Genomic DNA, 23,135 nt, shown 5'->3' with positions numbered 1-23,135 from the left:
TAAAGCACAATTAGAGCCAACAGAAGGTGTGGTTTCATTCAGGGTGGCTTGAATGTCAGAAAGAACAGGGTGCAAGTGCAAGGAATTTATAAGGACCCTGTTTCCAACTTTACAGTTATCTCTTGGGAGTCCTGAGAGGTCCCAGCTAGATTTAAGGCAAATAACACTAAGAAGGGAGAGGAGGAGCCTTGAAATTATTATCAACAATTAGCACCTGCACAGCAGACTGAGCAGACTGAGCAGGCACCCAAATCACCTGGCCAAAGTCTTATCCACTATGGTGAGATGCCATTTCCATCTGAAGTATAGTATTGATTCTTAAATTTTCATCCCGATAAATAAATCAGCACATGCCAGTATTATGCAAATTGGTTTCCTTACTTTTTCTTTGTTGTTTGGTGATGCAAAAGTGGCCCCCTTAGAGGAATTGTACAGTGTTATTTACTGAAGTTCTCACCCTGGGCCAGCAGGGGGATACTGTAGATAGTTCAGGTCCATATATGCAAATAAGGGATTGAAAGTGACGTTCAGTGATTGGATAGTTACAGAAAATGGTTACTATTGTGTTCTAGTGGAGCTGTATATAAGCAGGCTGGCTGATCCCTTCAGTTCAGTTCTGTTCTGGCCTGTGAATAAACAAGAGCTGTTTGAAGAATCGCTGTGTCATCTGATATGTTCACCCACAACTTAACATACAGTATCTCTGTGTTTTCAGAAGCTGATTTGATAACAGTTTGCAAAGTGATTGTGAATGTCAGCACTTGCGGCATTTTGCCCATCTGCTGCTTGTCGCCATCTCTGTGCCTCCTCTGGGGTGGGGTCACAGGTAAACTTCATTTGCAAGCGATTACAAGACCCACTTCTCTTTTGTCCTCTGGAGAGTAACTGTTCCCCAGTACAGCATTCCTGGACTCTTAGCTTCATTGACTTTCCAGTATTCTTTCATTTTCTGCAGAAAAAAAATATGTCTATGCAACATTGTGTGTGTTTATGTGGAGTCCAAGTATTTGCATTTTACATTTGCTTTTTTCTTTCTCTCTCTCGGTAGCCTAATTCCACAGTGAGAACGTACCAAAACAGTAAATACCGAGTGACCATGAGTCCTGGCTTTAGTTCCCAGTGGAGCAGCAGCCAACCTCTTTGGAACACATACACTTTCCCAAGGACAAGCTTGCACTACCAATCCCATGCTAGCTACACCTACTGTGCTGGACACACTGCGGTGAGTAACTATAGCAACCTGCATCCTGTTGGTCGGTGAAACGTATTAAGACTTGTCATCACATACTGACAAATGATTGGGCTTCACCAGTGTTTCCTCTATGCCAGTGTAATTGGACGTGGCTTGTCCTTATGTGGGTCAACTGCTGTCATTCTACGACCATATACTGTCTTCCTCACCATGGGTCTTGTTGCATCTGTGTTCTGTGTTCTGTGAAGATGAGGCACTGGCTATGAATTAGTAGTTGTATTAGTTGTAATGAAGGTGTATTAACTGTTTTCTATTCTCGTCTTTAACTTTTGAGACTTAGCATAGCTAAATGGCTATTTGTTGAGCCCAAAAGTCTGTAGAGTGTTCGTTAATTATAATGGTTCTTCAGTAGAACCTATTATCTTCTGTCATCATCTTTGGTCAATTTGCTCAGCACACTCGATAGAGAACATAATTGCCACCTCTGTGCTAAGCTGCTGAACATATTTGTACCTAAACAAGTAGTGAACAGTTGGGAAAGAGCTGAGAACATAATGCTCACCTCATCTTCTTAGTTTGATATCTGTGAAAGGACAATTATGGCTGTCATTATGAAAACAGTTTGGGGACCACTTTCCAAAACTTTAGTGCAGTGCTAAAGAAAAGGCTACGTGTTTTGGCTTCAGGAGGAATCTAAGAGTGAGAACAGATGTTATGCAAGCCCCAGGAATGCTGTCAGGAACATTGTGATGTATATCCTCCACCCTTCCTCCTAATTTTTGGGAATGCTCACCAGATTTTTGTTGTGGCTTACCCCATTCCACATCATTGGCCAACACTGGCCAAGAACATCTCCATGGAAGTGTTTTCTGCAGCACATTCATGGCAGATGCAACATATTGCCCTTAGTGCTGATTTACATATGCATATATATCATTTGACTTAGGCTAGAATTGTAGGGATGGAAGAGGCCCATGGGGTCATCTTGTTCAACCCCCTGCAATGCAGGAATCTTGCCTACAGCTGTCCCTGGGTGAGCTTGAACTTGGTATGTGATGACTCACAGATGAGTTCGTAAGTTGTGTTCTTTGGGTAGTGTCCAGTGTGACATGGGAGCAGAAGACTCAATGGATATTTTTTATTCCCCTCATCCCCCCTACAGTCAGGTGTAAATCCCCACCCCAAAATAAGCCTTAGGAAGAGTACCTATTATATTGTGTGGGCTGTGTCACCTGCGGTTGCAGGAGGAGAGGGAAAATCACTCCGAAATGGAGAGAGGAATTTTTCACTAGATTCCTTTCCTCATTTCAGGTATTCCCCCATCCCAGAGCAGCCCCAGGTGACACAGTTCACAATGGCCCCCCTGAAGTGGGGCGGGATATTGATTACATAATCTTGCCTTCTACCCACACTGTGTTTGAAAAGTATTGTGCTTGACGTGATGTCAGCTTTATGGAAGCTCCATCTGTGGTGTGTGGTTGTGAGGGCTGCTTTGTACACGTCAGTTGCCAACTTGATGAACGTGTGTGAGAACACTTTCTGAGGAGGTCAATGAGATAGGTCCATGGGTTTTTCTTTTGCAACTCTGCCCATGATCGTGGCTTGTTCTCATTGTAGTTTGCAAATCAAAATGCATCAATAATTGTATGGTGCCCTGTAACTCACAGTGTAAGTGGCTCTCTTAGCATCGGTTGCATTTCACCAATAATGCCAATGCATGCTCTCTCTTGTATATTACGTTGAGGTGTCTTTGAACAATTTGAGATTGTGTGAACTGCTTCCAGTCTACAACACTCCTTGGTGAAGTTTATACTCAATGACAGCTATCCTAAAGTTGATTAAGATGACCCACCCTCAGATATTTATGGATCCTGATGGAATCCTGAATACTCTGGGGACTTTCTAGTAGACAGAGCAGGTGATCCAGCCTAGGCTTTTGTCTTAACTGTGGAACAATGAGATACAAAGGGTGGTTTTCCATGCCCCTGAGGTTCGATTGAGAAGAAGAAGAGTTTGGATTTGATATCCCACTTTATCACCACCCTAAGGAGTCTCAAAGCGGCTCACAATCTCCTTTCCCTTCCTCCCCCACAACAAACACTCTGTGAGGTGAGTGAGGCTGAGAGACTTCAGAGAAGTGTGACTAGCCCAAGGTCACCCAGCAGCTGCATGTGGAGGAGCGGGGAATCGAACCCGGTTCACCAGATTACGAATCCACCACTCTTAACCACTACACCACACTGGCTCTTCACTACTGACTGAACCTTTGGTGTGTTAGCCTTTGCCCTGTGGAACTCCCTACCAGCATGGCTTCAGCAGGAACCACTCCTCCCTTCTTTCAGAAATATTCTTAAAACATTTGTTGTTGTTGTTTACGCACTCCTTTACAACACAGTTTTTTTCTTTTAACCAACCAGTGTCTACTTAGTTTTACTGGTGTTTTAATTACAGTTTCTGGATATTGTAGACTGAGTGTGTGTGTGTGTGTGTGTGTGTGTGTGTGTGAGAGAGAGAGAGAGAGAGAGAGAGAGAGAGAGAGAGAGGTGGAAGTTATACATACTAAAATAAACATGGTGGTGTGAGCTACAACTGCCATCATCTTCACACATTTGTCATGCTGGCTGAGGCTGTGGGACACTGGAATCCAACTTCTGGAGGGCACAACCTTGGCTTGTGATCTTCTTCATGAAATGGTTTGCTGGAAAGTTCATTACGAAGTTTACCTAGCGTGTGTTGCATTAGGAAATTAATTCTAATTCTGAATCGCTGGGCAAATCTGAAAGCACATTTAAGTGCAGTGCTGTGGAATGCAGCTAATTTTTGCACTGGAAGAGGTTACTTCTGCACTCCTTTTAATTTTAGTTATTGCTGAAGAGCGCCTCCAGAACTCTCCCACATCTCTTAAAAAATGTTAGAGAAGAGAACAGTGGAAGTGCTCTTGACAAATAGTGTAAATGAACGAAGTTAAAACGGCCTGCAAGAAGATGGGCATGGCTTAAGTTTAAGCAATTGCCCATTTCCCCAGCGATGCACAGTTAGGTCCTAAATCAGTGAGAATGTCTGCATACTCCCTTGGCTGCCTAACAAGAAATGGCTGCAATTCTGCACCCTGTGGCTAAGGACAGCAGAGTGTAGTGTAACTCTCACTATCCTGCCAATTGGCTCTGTGCACAGGGGTTGGTTTTTTTTAGGCTTTTGCTTCCGTGGACATGACACATCACAGATTCAAAGACTATTTTGGATGTTCCTTACTTTGGATGATAGAGGTTCCCCCCCTCTTACACACACACACACACACAGGGAGAGGGAGGGAGGGAGGGAGGGAGAGAGAGAGAGAGAGAGAGAGAGAGAGAGAGAGAGAGAGTGAGAGAGTTTGAGAAGCTTCCTGGAGTCATGAATGAAAAAGCACGGCTCCAAGATTTGCAAAGTACCGTATTTTTCACTCTATAAGACGCACTTCCCCCCTCCTAAAAAGTAAGGGGAAATGTGTGTGCGTCTTATGGAGCGAATGCAGTTGGGAGGCTCTGCTCAGTGCTCCCTTTAAAGAGCCGCATGGAGCGGGTGTGCGGCTCTTGGGGTTTTTCCCCCAGCCAAGAAAGGCTGCGCACGGCTAAACAAGAAGCCAGGACAGCCAGCGGGATTGCTGCGCAGCGATCCCACTTGCTGTCCTGGCTTCTGGGATTCAGAATATTTTTTTTCTTGTTTTCCTCTTCCAAAAACTAGGTGCGTCTTATTGTCTGGTGCGTCTTGTAGAGCGAAAAATACGGTAAATCAATATAGACCAGGGGTCGGCAATGTTTTTTGGGCATGGGCCGGTTCGCGATCCTGCAGCCGCCACGGTGGGCTGGGGTGCACGCGTGTGCTTGTGTGCGCACGCATGCATGCATAAGCGCCATTTCCAGCGCTCCTTCTGGCATGTAGGAGGCGCGTGCAGCTTCCCATTGGCTGGAGGAGCTTCCTGCAGCCAATGGGAAGCCGCCCAGCGTCGCGGAAGGTGGTCCCTGCTCTGCTCCACGCACAGGAGCCGACCGAGTGGCCAGTGGGGTCCATGGGTCAGTTAAACAACCCCCATGGGTCGCTTCTGGCCCATGGGCCTTAGGTTGCCTATGCCTGATATAGAGAGTTGCAGGAGAACACCTGGGGCAACATCAGGGCAACCTTCCACTTTCCAATGCTAACTGCTGACATTTTTATTTTGTTAAAAAAATGTTTATCTGTGAAAACCATCTTAGAGTAACAAAGTCACAAACACCGGCTTATTAGGACGCTTTGCGGAAAGAATAAATAGAGCGCCTACAGATCTATTGTGTTGGGTTCCTTCAGGGGAAAAGATGTCAGGATCAAACAAACGCATCTCTCAATTAGCTTACCCTACCTAAACCTTCCACACTTCTTTGCATCTGAAGCAAACCATCCCAGTGGCTTCTTAGATTGCTTTTGCTGCTGCCTCTTTAGGCCAGCTTTTTCAAAGCAGCAATCTCATGCAGTTAATTCAAATCAAATCAGCTTATCAGCTTGGTTCATTGTAAGTCTTTCATAACCGCTCGTGTGTGACAGCCCATTAAAACTTGGCCAGAGTCTTTAAAACATCACTGGGGAGGGGAAAAACCTGCAAATATATTTTACATTCAAGCTTTTGAGCTGCCTGGGCATATTTGTTTTGTACTATTAACCTTTGAAATTGAGCTTCTTTCCAGGGGTTGTAGGGACAAGGCAATGGGTAATATATCGGTTTAGCCGAGGTAATTTACCCAATTTTACTTTATATGGGATTAGCTTTATTACGGAGCGGGGAGGCAGGGGGGAACACCATCAGAAAAATCTGTTACCTACATGGGCAGGGATACATACTTTGTCCAGCAATTCGTCTAATGGGCACTTCACAATTCATGTGAATGTTTACATCTTTGTATTCAGTTTAGAAAAAAAAGTTACACTTGGAAAGCCAACACACTGTCCTCTGGATGTTGTGGACTACAATCCCCATCATCCCTAACCATTTGTGATGCTGGCTGTGGATGAAGGGACTTATAGTCCAAAGCAACTGGAAGGCCACAGGAAAAAAAAAATCCTTCCAGTAGCACCTTAGAGACCAACTGAGTTTGTTATTGGTATGAGCTTTCGTGTGCATGCACACTTCTTCAGAGACCAACACGAAAGCTCATACCAGTAACAAACTCAGTTGGTCTCTAAGGTGCTACTGGAAGGAATTTTTTGTATTTTGTTTCAACTATGGCAGACCAACACAGCTACTTACCTGTAACTGGAAGGCCACAGGTTAGGCATCCTTGGTGTGCAGAAATCATGAGATGGACTGCAAGTCCCATGATTCTGCAGCAAGATGTAAGAGGCACAGCATCATTTCCAGCCACCATGTCTGAAACGTGACTTGAGTGCTATTTCAACCAGGAACCTGCTGGAGAAGCTGTATACTCATCAGGGTCAGCTCTACCATTAGGCAAAGTGGTGCATCTGCCTCAGGTGGCAAATACAGTGGGGTGAGGTGTGAAGGAAGAGCTATGAGGACAGTGCTCTAGTCTAGGTCAGCCTTTACTAGGAGAATAGGAAAGGTTGATCTCTCAGCGACTTCTGACACCTTCTAGAATGACTCAGGGAGTTGGAAGTTGGAGTTTACTATATTACAGTGTTTATTTTCCTACCTGAAGAGTTGCTGCCAGAAAGTAGCACTGGGGTGACTGTTACTTAGTCCCATGTCTTTGGGGCTGTGGCGTCCCACAGCAGTATAGTCTGCCTCCAGTGTTATTCCATATCTATATGAAACTGTTTGGAGAGGTCAGCTAGGGATTTGAGGCATCTCTCTATTCCATCTGAACCAGGAGAGGTTACAAAGGTATTGGGCCAGTGCCAGGAAACAGTGAAAGACTGGATAGGTGCCAATAAACTGAAGCTGAATTGCAATCAGATGGACGTTCTGTGAATGGGTGGTTGTCATATTCAGGAATTAGGTAGTACAACTTGGTCTAAAAGGGGTTGCACCCTGTAGGAACATGTTCATAGTACATCTGGGTCCCAGTCTGTCACTGGAGTCACAAGTAGCCTCTGTGGCTAGGAGTTTTCATCCCCAGCTCCAGTCATTTCTGGAACAGGATAGCTTAGCTGCAGTAGTCCATGTTCTAGTGACATCCCACCTGGACTACTGCAATGTGTTCTATGGGGGTTGTCCCTGCAGACGGTCAGGAAACTGCCATTAGTGTAGTGGAGAATATGGCTTGTCAGGTTGGTGTGTGGAGCAGTTCAATGGGGGACCACTGCTAGGGATCTACCAGGCCTAATCCAAGGTGTTAGTACTAGTGTATAAAGCTCTGATGGGATGCGGGTGGCGCTGTGGTCTAAACCACAGAGCCTAGGGCTTGCCGATCAGAAGGTCAACGGTTTTAATCCCCGCGATGGGGTGAGCTCCCGTTGCTCGGTCCCTGCTCCTGCCAACCTAGCAGTTTGAAAGCACATCAAAGTGCAAATAGATAAATAGGTACCGCTCTGGCGGTAAGGTAAACGGCGTTTCAGTGCGCTGCTCTGGTTCGCCAGAAGTGGCTTAGTCATGCTGGCCACATGACCCGGAAGCTGTACGCCGGCTCCCTCGGCCAATAAAGCGAGATGAGCGCTGCAACCCCAGAGTCGGCCACGACTGGACCTAACGGTCAGGAGTCCCTTTACCTTTACTTATAAAGCTCTGATAGTGTTTAGGCAGGCTCTAAAAAATAGGGGCGCTTAATGAGGGGATGCAATGGACAGTTTTCTCCATTTTTAGTCTTATGGCCGGCTATGATAATGATATATTGATCTGAAATAGCTTTATGCTCCTATTAAGCCAGTGATCATGTTGCTTTCATTTTATACGGTTTCCAATTGTTTTGAATCTTACGAGGTGCCATGGGAAGCTACTGTATTCTGAATGGCCGTGAATAATTTTGAAAGTAAATAAATAAAAAGAACAACACAGTCTGCTTTTCCAAGCATAAGTGCTTATTGCTCAGCAAACATAATCATCTAAGGACAAGAGGAATATACTTTTTCTTTCTGAGTTTGATAGCTGCCTAAAAAAGCAGACAAACGAGAATTGCATCTGTAGATATTGTACCCGTAGAGTGCTTCAGCACAAGACTGCTATGAATAATCTGCCCATATAACAAACCTATACAGCACTATATAACACAGAGACTTTAAAAGTATTTTCTGAACGCCAAAGATCACGCCTCAAAACCTCCTAAAGAAACTATTAGTTGGGGTGGGGGGATTCAGTGTAGGCCCAGTTTTTATTTGGAAAATATTTCTTATTGGAAGATGGAAAAATAACCCTAATTTAAAAACTTGGAGGGCAGGGAAGAACTTCCTCACCCAGCCTTTATACCCTGTGAGTTACACATAAAATAAACAAGATGTGTTGTCCCTGTAAATTTTACGTTAGGGAATAAATTTTAAAAGCTTGGATTGAGTAACTTTCTCTTCTTTTCTAAAAAGATTATATATATGAAATCCACAAACATTTTGTAATTTTGACTGGTAAAGTGGTAAGGAAGTTGGCGTAACTTTGCCTGCCTCACCCCCACTAATCCATTTCATGAATGGGAAAAGCACTTGCCTTGTGTACTTACCTTGTTTTCATTCCAGTCATGTGTTCAAACTGTTTCAGGCGCAGTGACATTCAGTGCACCATCAGCAGCGACCCATGCTTGCAGGCTGAATCACTTTGGTTAGAGGCCCATTGTGCTCTGGGTTTATAACCACTTAAAGCAAGGAAGTGTCTGCAATGCGACTAAGGCAGTTGCCATTGATGGCATTGTCAGAGAGCATCCTTAAACCCTGAAGGTGTTGTAGGATTCCTAGCTTAGTTTATACAGTGGTACCTCGGGTTACATATGCTTCAGGTTACATACGCTTCAGGTTACAGACTCTGCTAACCCAGAAATAGTGCTTCAGGTTAGAACTTTGCTTCAGGATGAGAACAGAAATCATGCTCTGACGGCGCAGCAGCAGCAGGAGGCCCCATTAACTAAAGTGGTGCTTCAGGTTAAGAACAGTTTCAGGTTCAGAACGGACCTCCAGAACGAATTAAGTACTTAACCCGAGGTACCACTGTACAGTACTCCATTTACTCACCTATTTCAAAGAAAACAATTACAGTCGTACCTTGTTTTGTGGCTGGGATCCATTCTGGAGCCTCGGCCGCCAGCCGAAAAGGACGCAGGGCGAAGCACCACGTCTGCGCACGTGCGTGGAGCTGTTTGCACTTCTGCGCATGCGTGAGTGGCAAACCCAGAAGTAGCCCATTCTGGTACTTCCGGGTTTGCTGCGGACGTTCACCAGAATGGACGCTAGACAAGGTGGATGTTTGTGGAGGTTTTACTGTACTCAAGTTGGTGCAGCATATCCTTAAGAGATCAGGCCTTCTTCTCTGAACTCAAGAAAGAATTGGAATGGTTTTCTGGAAGGGATGGACTGCTGATCCTTGACCCAGTCTTTAATGTTTGAGAAGCACCTTATACTTAATATATTTTACTATCAAATTATTTTTCCAGACCCAAGTGCCTTTTGGGGGGGCACGGGGGAGGGATCAAAGTCAGAAATAGTAGAATTTCTCCCTTTTTCATCGGCTGCAGTATCAGGCTCACAGAGTAAGTTGTTTTTCTACCTGACTATGAACATTGCTTTTTCTTTAAATCTCTTCCCATACAGCCACTACTTAGTGTCTTTCGTCTCGCCAAGTGGGACAGGTGTAATTATTCACCTCTGAGCTGTGGGAAGGAGAATATAATTCAATGCAGTGCTCCATCAGCCAGTTCAATTCATTGCTTCACATAGCGTTTACTTTATGTGGGTCAGTTAAAATGTTGAAAGGATGCATTGTGTGAGCCTCCCCACTGTAAACAGACGTAGCAGATCATCCTTAAAATTTAGGCATACAAGGTGACACGGTATGGTGGATCAGGGCTTTTCATTCAGGCCTAAAACGACTGCAGTTGCTTGAAGTAATCATAGACTCATAGAGTTGGAAAAAGCCCTGAGGATCATCTAGTCCAGCCCCTGGAATGCAGAAATATGCAGCAGCCCCATACGTAGCAGCATTGAACCTGCAACCTTGGTGTTATCAGTGCCATGTTGTAGCCACTTGAGGTGAAATGGTGTTGTAGAAGATGGGTCTTTCTCCCCTAAATAATTTGGCTGGACAGGGTCAAGCGCCATTATGCAGTACAGTTGATGACTCTCACAACAATACCAGAACAGGTATTCCATTTCTCCCTTTGCCCCAAAATAAGTATGGACAACTTTTGTTGTTTCTGTTGGCTGGCCTACGATGGAGAGGCTCAAAGCATTACACTCCAAGAGGTTATTGCTTCTCGCATGGCCACAGTTTTGGATTCTAGCATGGACTTCCGTCCCTCTGCTCAGCATCACTGCAAAAACCCAATCCCTAAACTCTTTTTGAAACTCTGCCTTGTTGTCTTCTAACTAACTCTGAGTTGGAGGAGAGACCACTTTCTCTGGCAAGATTCCTAATGACTCATCACTTTCCTATTGTTCTTACCCCATGTAGTCTCCTGAACACAGGAAGCTGAGTCCATCCATTTAAGTGTCTGATTTTCAGTTTAACTCTCTAAGCATTGATTAAATTCTAACACTTACTAAATCCAGGAATTTAGGGAAATCTAGCACCCACAAACTCTGGAACTCCCCACACACACAAATTTACTGTGTCAGAGGCGAGTACTGTAATGCCAGAGCCAACATTGTCCCCCTTTTCTATCTTTCTCTCCCTTGTTCCTTTCTCTCTCTCTCTCTCTCTCTCTCTCTCTCTCTCTCTCTCTCTCTCTCTCTCTCACCCCCTTTCCTACGATTTCCCTCTCTTTGCCACCAGCATGAAATTAAACTGTATGCCATATGAAATTGAGGTTGAAGCCATATGCAGCCCTAAGGCTACAAGTTGCCCACCTCTGAGGCTTAGGAGAATTATTACTTTAGTTGCACACAATGAATGTGAGATTATCCCCTGAAACTATTAGACAACTAGTTTACATTGAGTCAGACCATTGCTTTAGTATTGTTTACACTGACTGGTAAGAGTTTCAGGTCTCTCCCAGTCCTATCTGGTGATTGCAGGGATTATGGTAGAGACTTTAGCCACTGACCCTTCAAATTCCATTGTAAAAGCTCGTTCATGAATTGGTTCTTTGCTACAGACATGTACAAGCTATGCTGGTTATTTCCAATTTTTTGTATTACTTCCCCATACGGTTGGCCAATAAGGAACCAGTACTTCTGAACCTGCGCATACAGCAGAATCAGAATGGGACATGATGCAAACAGAACATATATGCAAATGTCTGCTTGCACTTAGAAATGCATTTTGCTGAAGAAGAGAAGGGGGGGGGGGACACAATTAGCTACAGCAAAGTGGAAAAGGCTTGAGGTTGGGGGATAGCCAGCTGTGTTCCTGCATCATGGCTTCATATAGTCAGGACGTTACTTCCCAACCCCCACATATGGCAGTGCAGTCGAAAGAATCATGTTACGTTACCAATAGACAGGAAGCATGTTAAAGCTTCTTTAAGACATTTCGGCTATCTGAAGCCAAAACTTTGTGACGCGCGTGCACACACACACACACACACACACACACGCCTCCAAACCTGTTGGAAGTTGTGGCATCAGCATAAAACTCAGGAAACAATTGTTTCCCCAAATCTCAAAGACATTGCTCTTTGCTAGTTTTTGAGCGTCATTATATATACAAGGTACTCTTTTCAACAAAAACTCCCTTTCAAAAGCTTCCAGTTAAGAGCGCAAATCATTTACAGTACCTATCAACTTGGATGCAAGTCCCACTGATGTCAGTAGGACCCACTCACAGGTTTAAACAGGACATTTTGGACCGGGAAAGTGTGTGAACAGATTTTCTGATTAAAAAATAAAAATAAAAAAATGGGGGGGGGAGGAGGGTTGAAACCGAAGGAGCTAATCGGGTTCCATGGGGCTTTCATGACATGATGATTGCAAAAATCTGTGCAACATCAGAAAATTTGTCACCTTTGGATCCTACTCTCTCTATGAGTAGGCGTATGTAAAGCATGACCTTTAAAATAAATCCTCTCTCATCCTTTGGAAAACAGTAAATTTTTCATGAACCCAGCAATCATTCTTATAAAAAACTGAAGCCTCTTGGTTCTTTGTTATCGTTTTAAACTCAACGGTCACATGCTGGAATTTACAATGGACTGGAATCAACCAACTTGGTGCACTGGGTTCTCACCAGTATATACCTGGGGTTTTCTTCCCTCTTTGCCCTTTCCCACTTGCATTTCCCCCCCACAATTGCTTTGGAGGGTCGGGCGGGGAGAGGGGTGGTTGTTCTGTCTGGGAAGTCGAAATGCTTGCACAGATCAGAAGACTGCAACATTAAATCCCTCTTAATGGTTCAAATATTTTGCTTTTTAAACACAAGAGAGACCGATTCATATATTTATGTATTTATATTTACACTATTTATAACCCCTGTTTTTCCAACCAGCATGGGCACAGCTCTAGGTAGCTAAGAAAAGTATAAAACTAGTTATTCAAATGACAAAAGGTAAATGTAGCCAATGCTGTTTATGTATTCTTGAGTGCTGCTCCAAAACAAAATGCCTTCAACATTTTCCTAAAAACAAGATAAAATCAGACTTGGATAAGCTTCCTTAGGGAAGGTTTTCATAATTGTGGAGCCGCAGCTGGAAGCTCCATACACTTGGAACTAATTTGAAAAGTAGATGGGGCTCAGTGCAAATAGAAATTTTGTGTAGGATATAAAAATGGAAACAGGTTTTTTTAAAAAATAATTATAATAATACAATTGTTAAAAAAACAAGGAATTGGCAATGGGCTGAATGTGGATTTCATTGGTTATGCTTTAGTCCCATTGACATTTATTAAGTTGCTCAGGACGAGAATTCAGTCCCATTGATTGTGGCGAAAGCATGGCCAGCTCACAGAACGTTTCTATATTTCTACTCTTATTTTTTATTCTTCAGTTTGGTTGTGTATTTTTTAATGTATTATTTATTGTTTACGGCTGCTTTTGTTATGCTGTAGTTATGTATTGTTTTTATGATGCAAGCCACATTGAGCATGGTTTGAACTGTGGAAAGATGGCGTGCAAATAAAATTATGTACGTATAATAATTTAATAATAATTTATTATTTATACCCCATCCATCTAGTTGGGTTTCCCCAGCCGCTCTGGGCGGCTCCCAACAGAATATTAAAAACATGATAAAACACAAACATTAAAAACTTCCCTAAACAGGGCTGCCTATACAGGGTTGTACATACATATGTACATAAGTAAGTCCCATTGAATTCATTTGGCTTTACTCTCTCGGGGGAGTTTGCATTCTTGGGCAAATTCTGGATACAATCCTATGCAATAAAAATGAGACAGTGAGAAAGAATGGAGGTGGTTAGATTGATGGAACTTTCTGATTCAATGTTTTCTTTAACTTTCGGGTATAATTGGATCCAGCATGCCCTTTTCACATGTGTACATGCAATTAAGCACTTAAGATTCTTTTTCAGTATATTGTCATGCTGATTACCAGGTGCACGCCCAGACTTTGCAGGTTTGTCCCAAAGAGCCGCTTTATTCCGTTATATGGATTACATTCCATGTGAGTTTTAAACACCTTTAGTTGCTGGAATTTTGGTGGCAGCTGTTTTATGTGCTCGTGTTTCGCTGTGCTTTGCATGTGATTCTGTCCTGTGCATGTTGCTGGATTCTGGTGGTTGGATTTAGATTCTGTATTTGTGTGTTTGTTCTTTGACTATGTTTTGTTGCATCTCAGTAAATATGTAGGACAGAGCTTTCTAAACATTTCATGTTGGTGACACACTTTTTTTAGACATGCATCGTTTTGCAACACAGTAATTCAGTTTTACTAGGAGCGTGGGAAGCGATTGCATGAGACACCTACACACGGCAGCCGACACACTAATGTGTCGCAACACACAATTTGGAAAGCTCTGATGTAGGACAACAATGATATCTAGATGGCAGTCCAACATTTCTTTCTTACATAAGAATTTCGTTAATCAGTGAGCACTGGGGTACAAGATTCCCACCCCCATACTTTATATTGATATTACATTTATATCCCACTTTTCCACAAAGAAGCTCAATGTGGTGTACATGGCTTTCTCATGCCTTACAACAAGTCTGTGAGGTAGGCTAGGCTGAGAGGAAGTGACTGCCCCAAGGCCACGGAGTTATCTTCATGCTGGAATTTGAACCCTGGTCTCCCAGGTCGTAGCCTGACACTCTATAACTGCTACTCCATATGCTGGTTCTTGTTAAAAGCTCTGCCATTTCTGTTGCTGCAAATGAATATTGCCATACTGTACAATTCGTTTTCATTATTCGCCACCCGCATCTACTGAGTAGAATGAGAAACGTGTTTAGAGTGTAAGTTAGAAGCATCTATGAAAAGGAGGTCATAATATGTTTTGAATGCATGGGAAGGGTGGAAGCCAGGATAAAATAATACAGTTTGAGAAAAGGTTTGCTCCGTTAAAGAAAGGAAGGTGCAGCCAACACAAAATCATTTACCACATCCTGGCTCCAGGCTGTATGGCAAGACGGGAGAGGTGTCAGAGAAAAACACGCAAGTCTCGACAAGGAAAGGGGCATGTTGTCTCAGTTTTATTGGTATGAAAACAACTTGCATTAATGCTGCCAGTCTTGCGATGTATTTTTATCTTTTTGTCCCTACATCCAAAGATGGAGCATGATCTAGCCTCCAAGGGATGGTTCACAGGACAATTGTTTTTCAGAAACATTATAAGATCACCTATTTGAAACCTCTACTGCAAGCCAGTTAAGAGGGAGAGTTAAAGAGGTCAATGCTGTTCCATCACTTAAGTCATAATGCTGTCAAATAGGGAGGACTTGCATGTTGGGCATGGATTCATAGTTTATGTTAAGTATACATGCACAAGGAATTCTGGAGTCAAATTCCATTTCTGATTATCTTAGGTCAAGAATAGATCACTGTCCTTCTCTCTGGAAATGTGATCTACTGTTTACTAGAGATAACCTTATTATTTGTGCACAGCAGTGGTAGGTTGCCTTTCTATCCTACTTCTAGAAGATGATATCCTGTTCGAAGGGCTCCCTGGTCCAAGTCCAGTTTAAATATGTGAGAGCAGGCACCCAGCCATCTGGTCACAGCATTCCCCATTATGGTGAGATAGATTGCATTTCTATTTAATATTTCTAAATTTCCATATACAGTTGTACCTTGGAAGTCAAACACCTTGTGACTCGAACGTTTTGGCTCCTGAATGCCGCAAACCTAGAAGTGAGTGTTCCGGTTTGCGAATGTTCTTTGGAACCTGAGCATCCAACGTGGCTTCCACAGCTTCCAATTGGCTGCAGGAGCTTCCTGCAGCCAATCGGAAGCCATGCCTTGGTTTCTGAACGTTTTGGAAGTAGAACAGACTCCTGGAACGGATTCTGTTTGACTTCCAAGGTACGACCGTACACTTACAAATTCTGTGCAAATCTATGTCCTTTTTTTTTTTATTGCAACTGATGAAACCTGCTGATTTGAGAAAACATGAACAGCCTTTGTAAAAATTGGGAGTCCTTGCCTCCGCTTTCTTTCAATCCATGCTTAGTAAGTACACACACTGTACACTAGTGGCCAAAGAGAGGAGGAGCATTTACACTTACTCACCAAGCAACAACTGGGTGGAATTTTTCCTAGACCATGAAAGTGAGCCCCGTGGAACCAGGGCGAAGGAACGATGACTTCACAAACCAATTACTGTACCGTGTTCCGTGCATTGTAGTGTCTATTGAAGACCCAGAACCGTCATAGCCAAACTTCTTAATTGCATAAATCAGTAGTTGTCTTTTTGAACAAAGTGCACAACACGGAGCACCTGAGAGGAAGGAGTTTAGGTGGGTGGAAAGGAAGCAGGGTGTGTTCTGTGTATAATTATAGAACTAGTCCTGAACTTGTCGGTGTGTTGTTTTTTGGCATTCTTGGCAGTCTTCGGAGGAAGTTCCTATCCTTGTTTACTTCCTCACATTTCAAAACTGGCCCTACGTCAGTGATAGGGAGAAAAGCAGTTGATGTATGGCAAGATTATGATCAGCCCAGAGAGGGTGGGGACACACTAACACCACAGACAGCATTCATGGCAAGCAGCCCACTGTGAATCTGATCTGTGGCTAGTTTCATGAAGTGTAAGTGTGCCTGCAAAATAGAAATGATGCACAGAGGGATGTGCATTCTTTGCACTCCTTGGGATCTTTAGCTTAGAGTTAGCCATCAATCAAAAGAAGTGGCGCTGTGTGGGGAGGGACAGCCTGCAGTCCTTGCATACTAACAGCTTAGTCTTATAGATGTCTGCAAAGGGGTGCTGCTGCTGCTGCTTCTTTCAAGAGTGCAGAAGCTTGTTGAACATCTTGCTCCCAGTGTCATTGCCTGCCATCCTTGTGGTGGACTGTTTCTTTAGCTGGCTTCCTGCTCAGTGCTTTTTCTCTTCCCTTTTCTTTTGTGGTTTCTGCACAAAAGGGTAAGGTCTGTGACAATAATCAGCGATATGAGTTCCAAGGCATAGGATAATGCGCTGTGAGATGGATGTTTGGGCTTGGCACTTGGTACCCACAGTTTAGATGTAATGCTCATGTTTTGTCTCACTAGCTCCATGTATCCCTGTAACTGTGTTCCTTAGATGGGGCGCTGCTAAAGGTATCATAGGCACCAGGAGCGTGCTTACTTTGTACTAGAAACCCGACTTTTAGGTTCTAGCAATCAGTTACAGATTCAAATTAGACAGGTGTCTAACCTCGTGACATTTGTTGTTGGTACCCGTCTGTCTTAAGAGATAATGGAGTGCACCTTTTGGGGAGAAGTCAAACTGCTGGAGAATCACAGCGCCTGCTGTGGCTGCAGAGATCAGTCACTGCAGCCTCCTGTGTTGTTTTTGCTGTGTTAGCAGCACTAAAATGACCTCCCTGGGGTGCAAGCCTGGGCGGTGTGTATGGAGGCCTTGGGCTGCCCAGATGACAAGACCCCCCTCTTGGCTTTGCTGGTGAAATCCAGAGGAAAGAGCAATGCGTTTGGCACCAGCCTGGCTGCAGGAGTTTCCAGAATGAGGTGTACAAGGTGCCATCCAGCCACCTTAGGGTCCAAATTTGTGTAGGGTTTACTCCTTAGTCTTCTCCCAGAGATGTCCCACAAGGCAGCAGGTATGGATTTTTCCTTGGGGTTTACTCCCGAAGCCTTTCCCTTGAATGAGTATAGCCTTAAGGCAGCGGAAGTTTAGGACCAGAGTTTTCCTTCTCCTAGATGGGCTACCTTCCCAGGTTGACAAGCCCCATCTGCCCCTCATTTCCCTTTACAGCACTTGCAGAAACCACCTTCTTGACTATAAATACCTAAATACAGACTGTCATTTACCCTCGCTAGATTCAACGTGCTGCCATCTGCCTTATTGCAGGGCAGATTTGAGGGTAAACCATAAATGGAATGAGTCTGCCCCTCCGGCTTGATGGAGGTAGAAACTGTCTCTCATGCCTGGTTACACTGCCGTTTCTACAGGGATATACACTCAGTATTTATTACCCCTGCTATGCAAAAATCTCCAAATTAATCCGAACTTCAATGTCTAAAATCCCTGGTAGAGGACAAGGATCCTGAGATCACGTTAAGGGTAGCCAAATTCTGTGCAATTGCCATAAAACTTAGGGAACAAGCTGTGCTATCATAATGATTAAGGTTTTAAATGATAATTTTAGGTTATATGTTAGTGACTAAGTTTTAATTTATATATTTTGTAACTGTTGCTATATCTGTATTGTCCCTGTTATACCTAATTGCAAATTCAAATGTATCCCTATTGTGTTTTATGACTTCCTTGATATTGTATGTGGGCTGGAACTGGTCTGTGACCGAAAGAATAAAATTCATTCACCTTCTTGATGGCTGGACCCACTATTGGTCTCGTCCGCTCAATCTGCCTATATTATTGCAGGGGAATCCCTAACTCACCATGGGTTTGAGACCCATCAGCTACCCGCACCTGGTTCTGCTGTCCACTCAAAGCTGTTTCACAGGGGATGGCTGCTTTCACATGCTGATGACCTCTAGAAGCTACTAGGGCTGGGCGATGTTAGGTTTTTGTTATGTACTGAAGTTCTCACCCTGGGCCAGCAGGGGGATACTGTAGATAGTTATGCAAATGAAGGATCGAAAGTGACGTTCAGTGATTGGATAGTTTGTATGCAAATGAAGGATCGAAAGTGACGTTCAGTGATTGGATAGTTTTAGAAAGTTGCAGCAGTTACATTGTTTTTTCAACAGCGCGATGTATCACCAGCAAAACATTGTGGTTTGGCGAGAAACCACGATGTTGAAACAAGGTGCACTGTCCCCAGCTGGTGAGGTGCTGGGAGAAACTGTCTCAGCTGAGCTGAGGTGCTTTCAGCTCAGTATCTGGCAGGCTGAGGACAATGCAGCTAGCCCCAGCCTGCTGCTCAACTGTGGGGCAGAAAGGCTCCTGCCCCCAACTGAGCAAGCCCCGATGTTGCAGTGAGCAGGAGCAGGATTGAGGCTGCTCAGCGCAAAGCCCCTACTTTTCAGCTGAAAGATCCCTGCACCCCTCCTGCTTGCACGCATATTCTGCTGATTGAAACCGCCATCATGTTCTGCCCCTCATATATCGCCCAGGCCTAGAAGCCACAGGTGATTGCTGAGTGTGGGGTGGGGACCAAAGGTAGACAAACTACACCAAAAGGAGTATGTTGTATTCCCCACCAGATGTACTACCAGAGCCGTAGCTAGGTGATCTTGCGCCTCTGGCAGAACTGTCCAGATTGTGCCCCCTAGCCACAGAAAAATTAGCTCTTCTTTCCACCTCTCCTCCACTTCCACCCATTCAATTCACCCTCTATTTAAAACCATTTCTTATGAGGCAATAACTGATATTTATATTTATGGACATATTTTTGGTCAGTTTTGCACCCCCCCATTGCCTGCGCCTCTGGCCCACCTCACCACCCCCTAGCTACAACCCGGGGTACTACCTCTCCCCTAACACTCCAAACGCCACACTCTTGACATTTAAATGGTTGTTAAAGATCTTTTTTGTTTAAGGAGGCTTCCCCTGCAGTTTGAGCCAGTCAGCTTATTAATTGTAGAAATGGTTGTATTGCTTTTAGAGTTTCTGCCTTTTGTCTTGTAGTATAGGACCCAGTAGCTTCTTGTTGTGAACTGGTTTATAAGTCAGTAAAATAAAATAAAAAATGCTTTCCCGCCTGCTTCAGCTCTCCGTGAGGACGCAAAGGCATGCTTGTCCTGAAACCCAACACCAGGAAATAGGATTTTTCAGAATGCATTGACCTTGCCTTTTCTACCCAAACCTATTCAGTTCTTTTCTAAATTGTTGTGACCATCCAGTCATGGGCTGTGCTGGTTTTATTCTATGCTCTCTCCTCATTTTTCAATAAACATAGGTTCTTTTGTATTGTTCGTACTTTTCCCAAGCACAGTCGAGTCCAGTCTATGGGAGTTTAAGAAAATAATCTTTTAATGTGAAAGCACTGTATGCCATCAAGGAAGGGTAAATGCAATTTTGATTCTCTCCACCCTTCACAAAATGGCAAATGAAAAACTTAGTGAACAGAGATAAGTCTGTTTCTCAGCTTAGCCGTGTTTGAATAGCTTAATTAGACTTTGGATTTAAGGTGTTTTATGGGAAGAAAATTGTTTTTCAATAGTTCAGTTGCAAAAAGCAGACGGGGTGGGGGGGGGAGTGAGTCCAGGGCACTTTCCCATGTTCTTTAACTTGATTAAATGTAGCAAGGGGACCCTTTTTCACAGAATAAATTACCTTTGTCCTGCACGGATGTTGATATAAACTTTAAACGCTAAATGCTGTGCTTTGCTGTTTCATTCCAAGGGTTCCTCTCACAGGAAATCTGGTTTTGCGTAAAGGATAGATTTATAGTTTCTCAAGAGAGACGGGTGGGGTGGGGGGAATAACATCACCCCAAGGTTTATGTATTCAAGAGTAATAATAATAACAACAACAACAACACGATAAGCCTCATCAGAGCACATGCACGTCATCACTTAGAGTCTAAACATTCCAAACATACCTTCATTACCGCTGTGATGACAATTAATATCTGCCCATGAATATCCTGGAGGGGAGATTTAACGGTGCCGTGAATTGATTGTACATTATTATCTTGAACTAGCTTCTGAAAAACAATAAACCCTTCAATGGGACTTGGTGTTTATCGATTCTCCTGATCAGGATTTGATTGGACTAACAAGTAACATTTAGCTTTGTGTGTGTGTGTGTAATTTGTGTGTTTGTGTTGAGGTTAAAGGTGATGTTACATACTGTCAGGGAACTGACATCTAAAGCGCCGCAGGTGCAAAGGCTCCCTGAGGTTGAGAGAGCAGTAGCAGCGGAAGAGGGAACCAGTAGAGGGCGAGCAAGAACTCCAAGGGAAAGTGAGTCGGAGGGATGGCTCAGAGACGCTTCAAGCGAAACCAGTGGGGAGGTCTCAGGACCTCCTATAGGGACACCCACACCTCGACGGAAACTGTCACGCCGAGAGGCCAGACGACGTGTTTCCGTTAAGGAGCTTTTATGTTGGAAACGTTTCCGAAAGCAGCCACTTTCGGATTCTACTAGTGATTGACGCAGCCATGCTGGAGGGGCTCCGTCACAGGCAGAGGTTTGAAAACCTGATCAAACTCTGAGGGACTTGCATTTTACGCACAAGCAGCTCATCGTCCCATCACAGCAATCCGAAAGTCTCCGAAAGCCAGCTTGTGCAGAGAGAAGCATCATGAGCAACCCAGCCGGAACCGGGGGTGCAGGAGCAGCTGGAGGGGGTCCAAGCCTGGAAGAAAGGTACAGAGCGTTGGAGATCCAGTTGGCGCTGCAAACGGCGAGGCTTGAGGAGAGGAGGGCTCAGGATGCAGAAAAGGGAAAGGAGAAAACCACCCCGCTCGCCAGAAAGGTACCAGGATTGGTGCAGAAATTCGGGGGGGATCCCAGGAACTATCATGCCTTTAGAACAGAGATGCAATACGCTCTAAACTTGCAGTTTGATGACTTCCCCGACGAGGAATCGCGAGTGGCGTATGTGATTGGCCATCTCGAATCCGGGGCGAAAGATTGGGTTAGACCCCTGATGGCAGCGAATAATGAGATCTTAAAGGACACGAGGAAGTTTTTTCGTGCCATGGACCTGATGTTTTCCAGCGATATTGAGCAGGGGGTGGTGCGAAGGCAGTTAATGGCTTGCCAGCAAGGAAGCAGATCTGTCCGTGAGTACTGGACTGAATTTACTATGCTGATTCATAAATTGGGGTGGGACCTATCGGCGGAGCCCATCCAAATGCTTTTCGAAGAGGGGCTTTCTTCAACCGTCAAAGATGAGCTTTCCCGGGGGCCCAGGGCGGAGTCTATGGACCAATTAACCAAATCTGCGCTGGCCATAGGAGCGCGCCAGGAGGCGAGGGCTTTGGAAAGGCGGGAAGGGAAAGGAGACTGTTGGAGGGAGTTCCGCATTCCAGACATTCCAGAGCCATCTTTCCCGCCGGCAGAGCCGATGGAAGTTGGAACAGCGCGGGCGCGCGCAGTTTCAAATCCCAGTGAAGGGCGGAAGAAGGAGGGAAAGAGCGCCAAGAGATGTTATCTCTGCCAACAGCCAGGGCACTTTGCCAGAGTCTGCCCACAAAGAAAGGAATGGCAAGGGATGGCAGGAGCTGTTGGGGGAAAGGAAGAGGAAAGCAAGGAGCAAGTAAAAGCCAACGCCTGGCTGCCACCGTCGGGGCACAGCAGCCAGGCCAAAGAGCAATGAAAGTGCCCATGCCAGAACCTCCCAGACCTGCTTTAGTGATAGAGGTGTTACTAGAACTGCCAAACGGACACCCACTAAAGGTCAAGGCGCTTTTGGATTCAGGCAGCTCCTGTAATTTCATGAGTAAGGAGTTTGCAGCTGAGCACCAGATACAGACCATCCCTTTAAGTAACCCCTTGCAGGTGACTACGATTGACGGCAGAGAGCTGTTGGGGGGAGAAGTTAGCCAACAGACTGTCCCGATGATAATGAGAGTGGCAAGGCACACCGAACAGATAGCGTTTAATGTGGCCATCCTGGGAGGAGCGCCCATCATTTTGGGGATGAGCTGGCTGGCGCTACACGATCCGCTAGTGGGCTGGCATCAGAGGGTGGTCTCCTTTGGGTCAGCGCATTGCCTAGAACACTGCAAGGAGGGGAAGGTCTCGGGAGGAGACAGAGTCACCCTAGCGGGGATGGAAGTGATGGGCAAAGGGAAGGTGCCCCCGCAATACGCAGATCTGAGCAACGTATTCAGCGAAAGGGAAGCAGACAAACTGCCACCGCATAGACCCTTTGACTGTCAAATCAACCTACTCCCAGGGGCCCAACTCCCAGTAGGCAAGCTGTACGCCATGTCAGACAGGGAGATGCAGGAGCTGAGGGAGTTCATTGACAAAAACTTGAAGCGAGGTTTCATCAGAGAGTCCCGAGCGGTGGGGGGCAGCCCAGTGTTTTTTGTGGACAAAAAGAACACAGACAAACCGAGACTGGTGTGTGACTTTAGGGCCCTCAATGCAGTGTCGGAGCCCCTGGCTTTCCCTATGCCCCGAATTGACGACATTTTGACCAGAGTAAGGAAGGGAAAGATGTTTACAAAACTGGACCTGCGGGGGGCGTACAATCTGATACGCATAAGGAAGGGAGATGAATGGAAGACCACCATGTTTACCCCTTTGGGAGCCTTTGAATACCTCGTTATGCCCTTCGGTCTACAAGGGGGCTCCGCCTGTTTTCAAGCTTTTATAAACCACGTTCTGGGACCTTTGCTCTACAAGAACTGTGTGGCCTTTTTAGACGACG

The 23,135-nt window shown here is 44.8% G+C and overlaps 1 protein-coding gene across 6 annotated transcripts in view; it reads left to right on the top strand.

Moving 5' to 3' along the window:
- Window positions 1-23,135, top strand: part of RBMS3 (RNA binding motif single stranded interacting protein 3) — a gene marked incomplete at its 3' end in the record, with an annotated part of 736,788 nt that overhangs the window by 195,203 nt on the left and 518,450 nt on the right. For all 6 annotated transcript variants that reach the window (XM_081883321.1, XM_081883319.1, XM_081883325.1 and 3 more), the window contains exon 3: window positions 1,049-1,222. In XM_081883321.1, coding sequence (XP_081739447.1) covers window positions 1,049-1,222 — 174 coding nt within the window. The remainder of the gene's footprint in view (window positions 1-1,048; window positions 1,223-23,135) is intronic.

Source organism: Podarcis melisellensis (assembly GCF_964234715.1).
Source record: "Podarcis melisellensis genome assembly, chromosome: 12".
Lineage (NCBI taxonomy): Eukaryota > Metazoa > Chordata > Lepidosauria > Squamata > Lacertidae > Podarcis > Podarcis melisellensis.
Note: the sequence above shows the minus strand (reverse complement) of the source record. Positions and strands in the feature narration are given on the sequence as shown.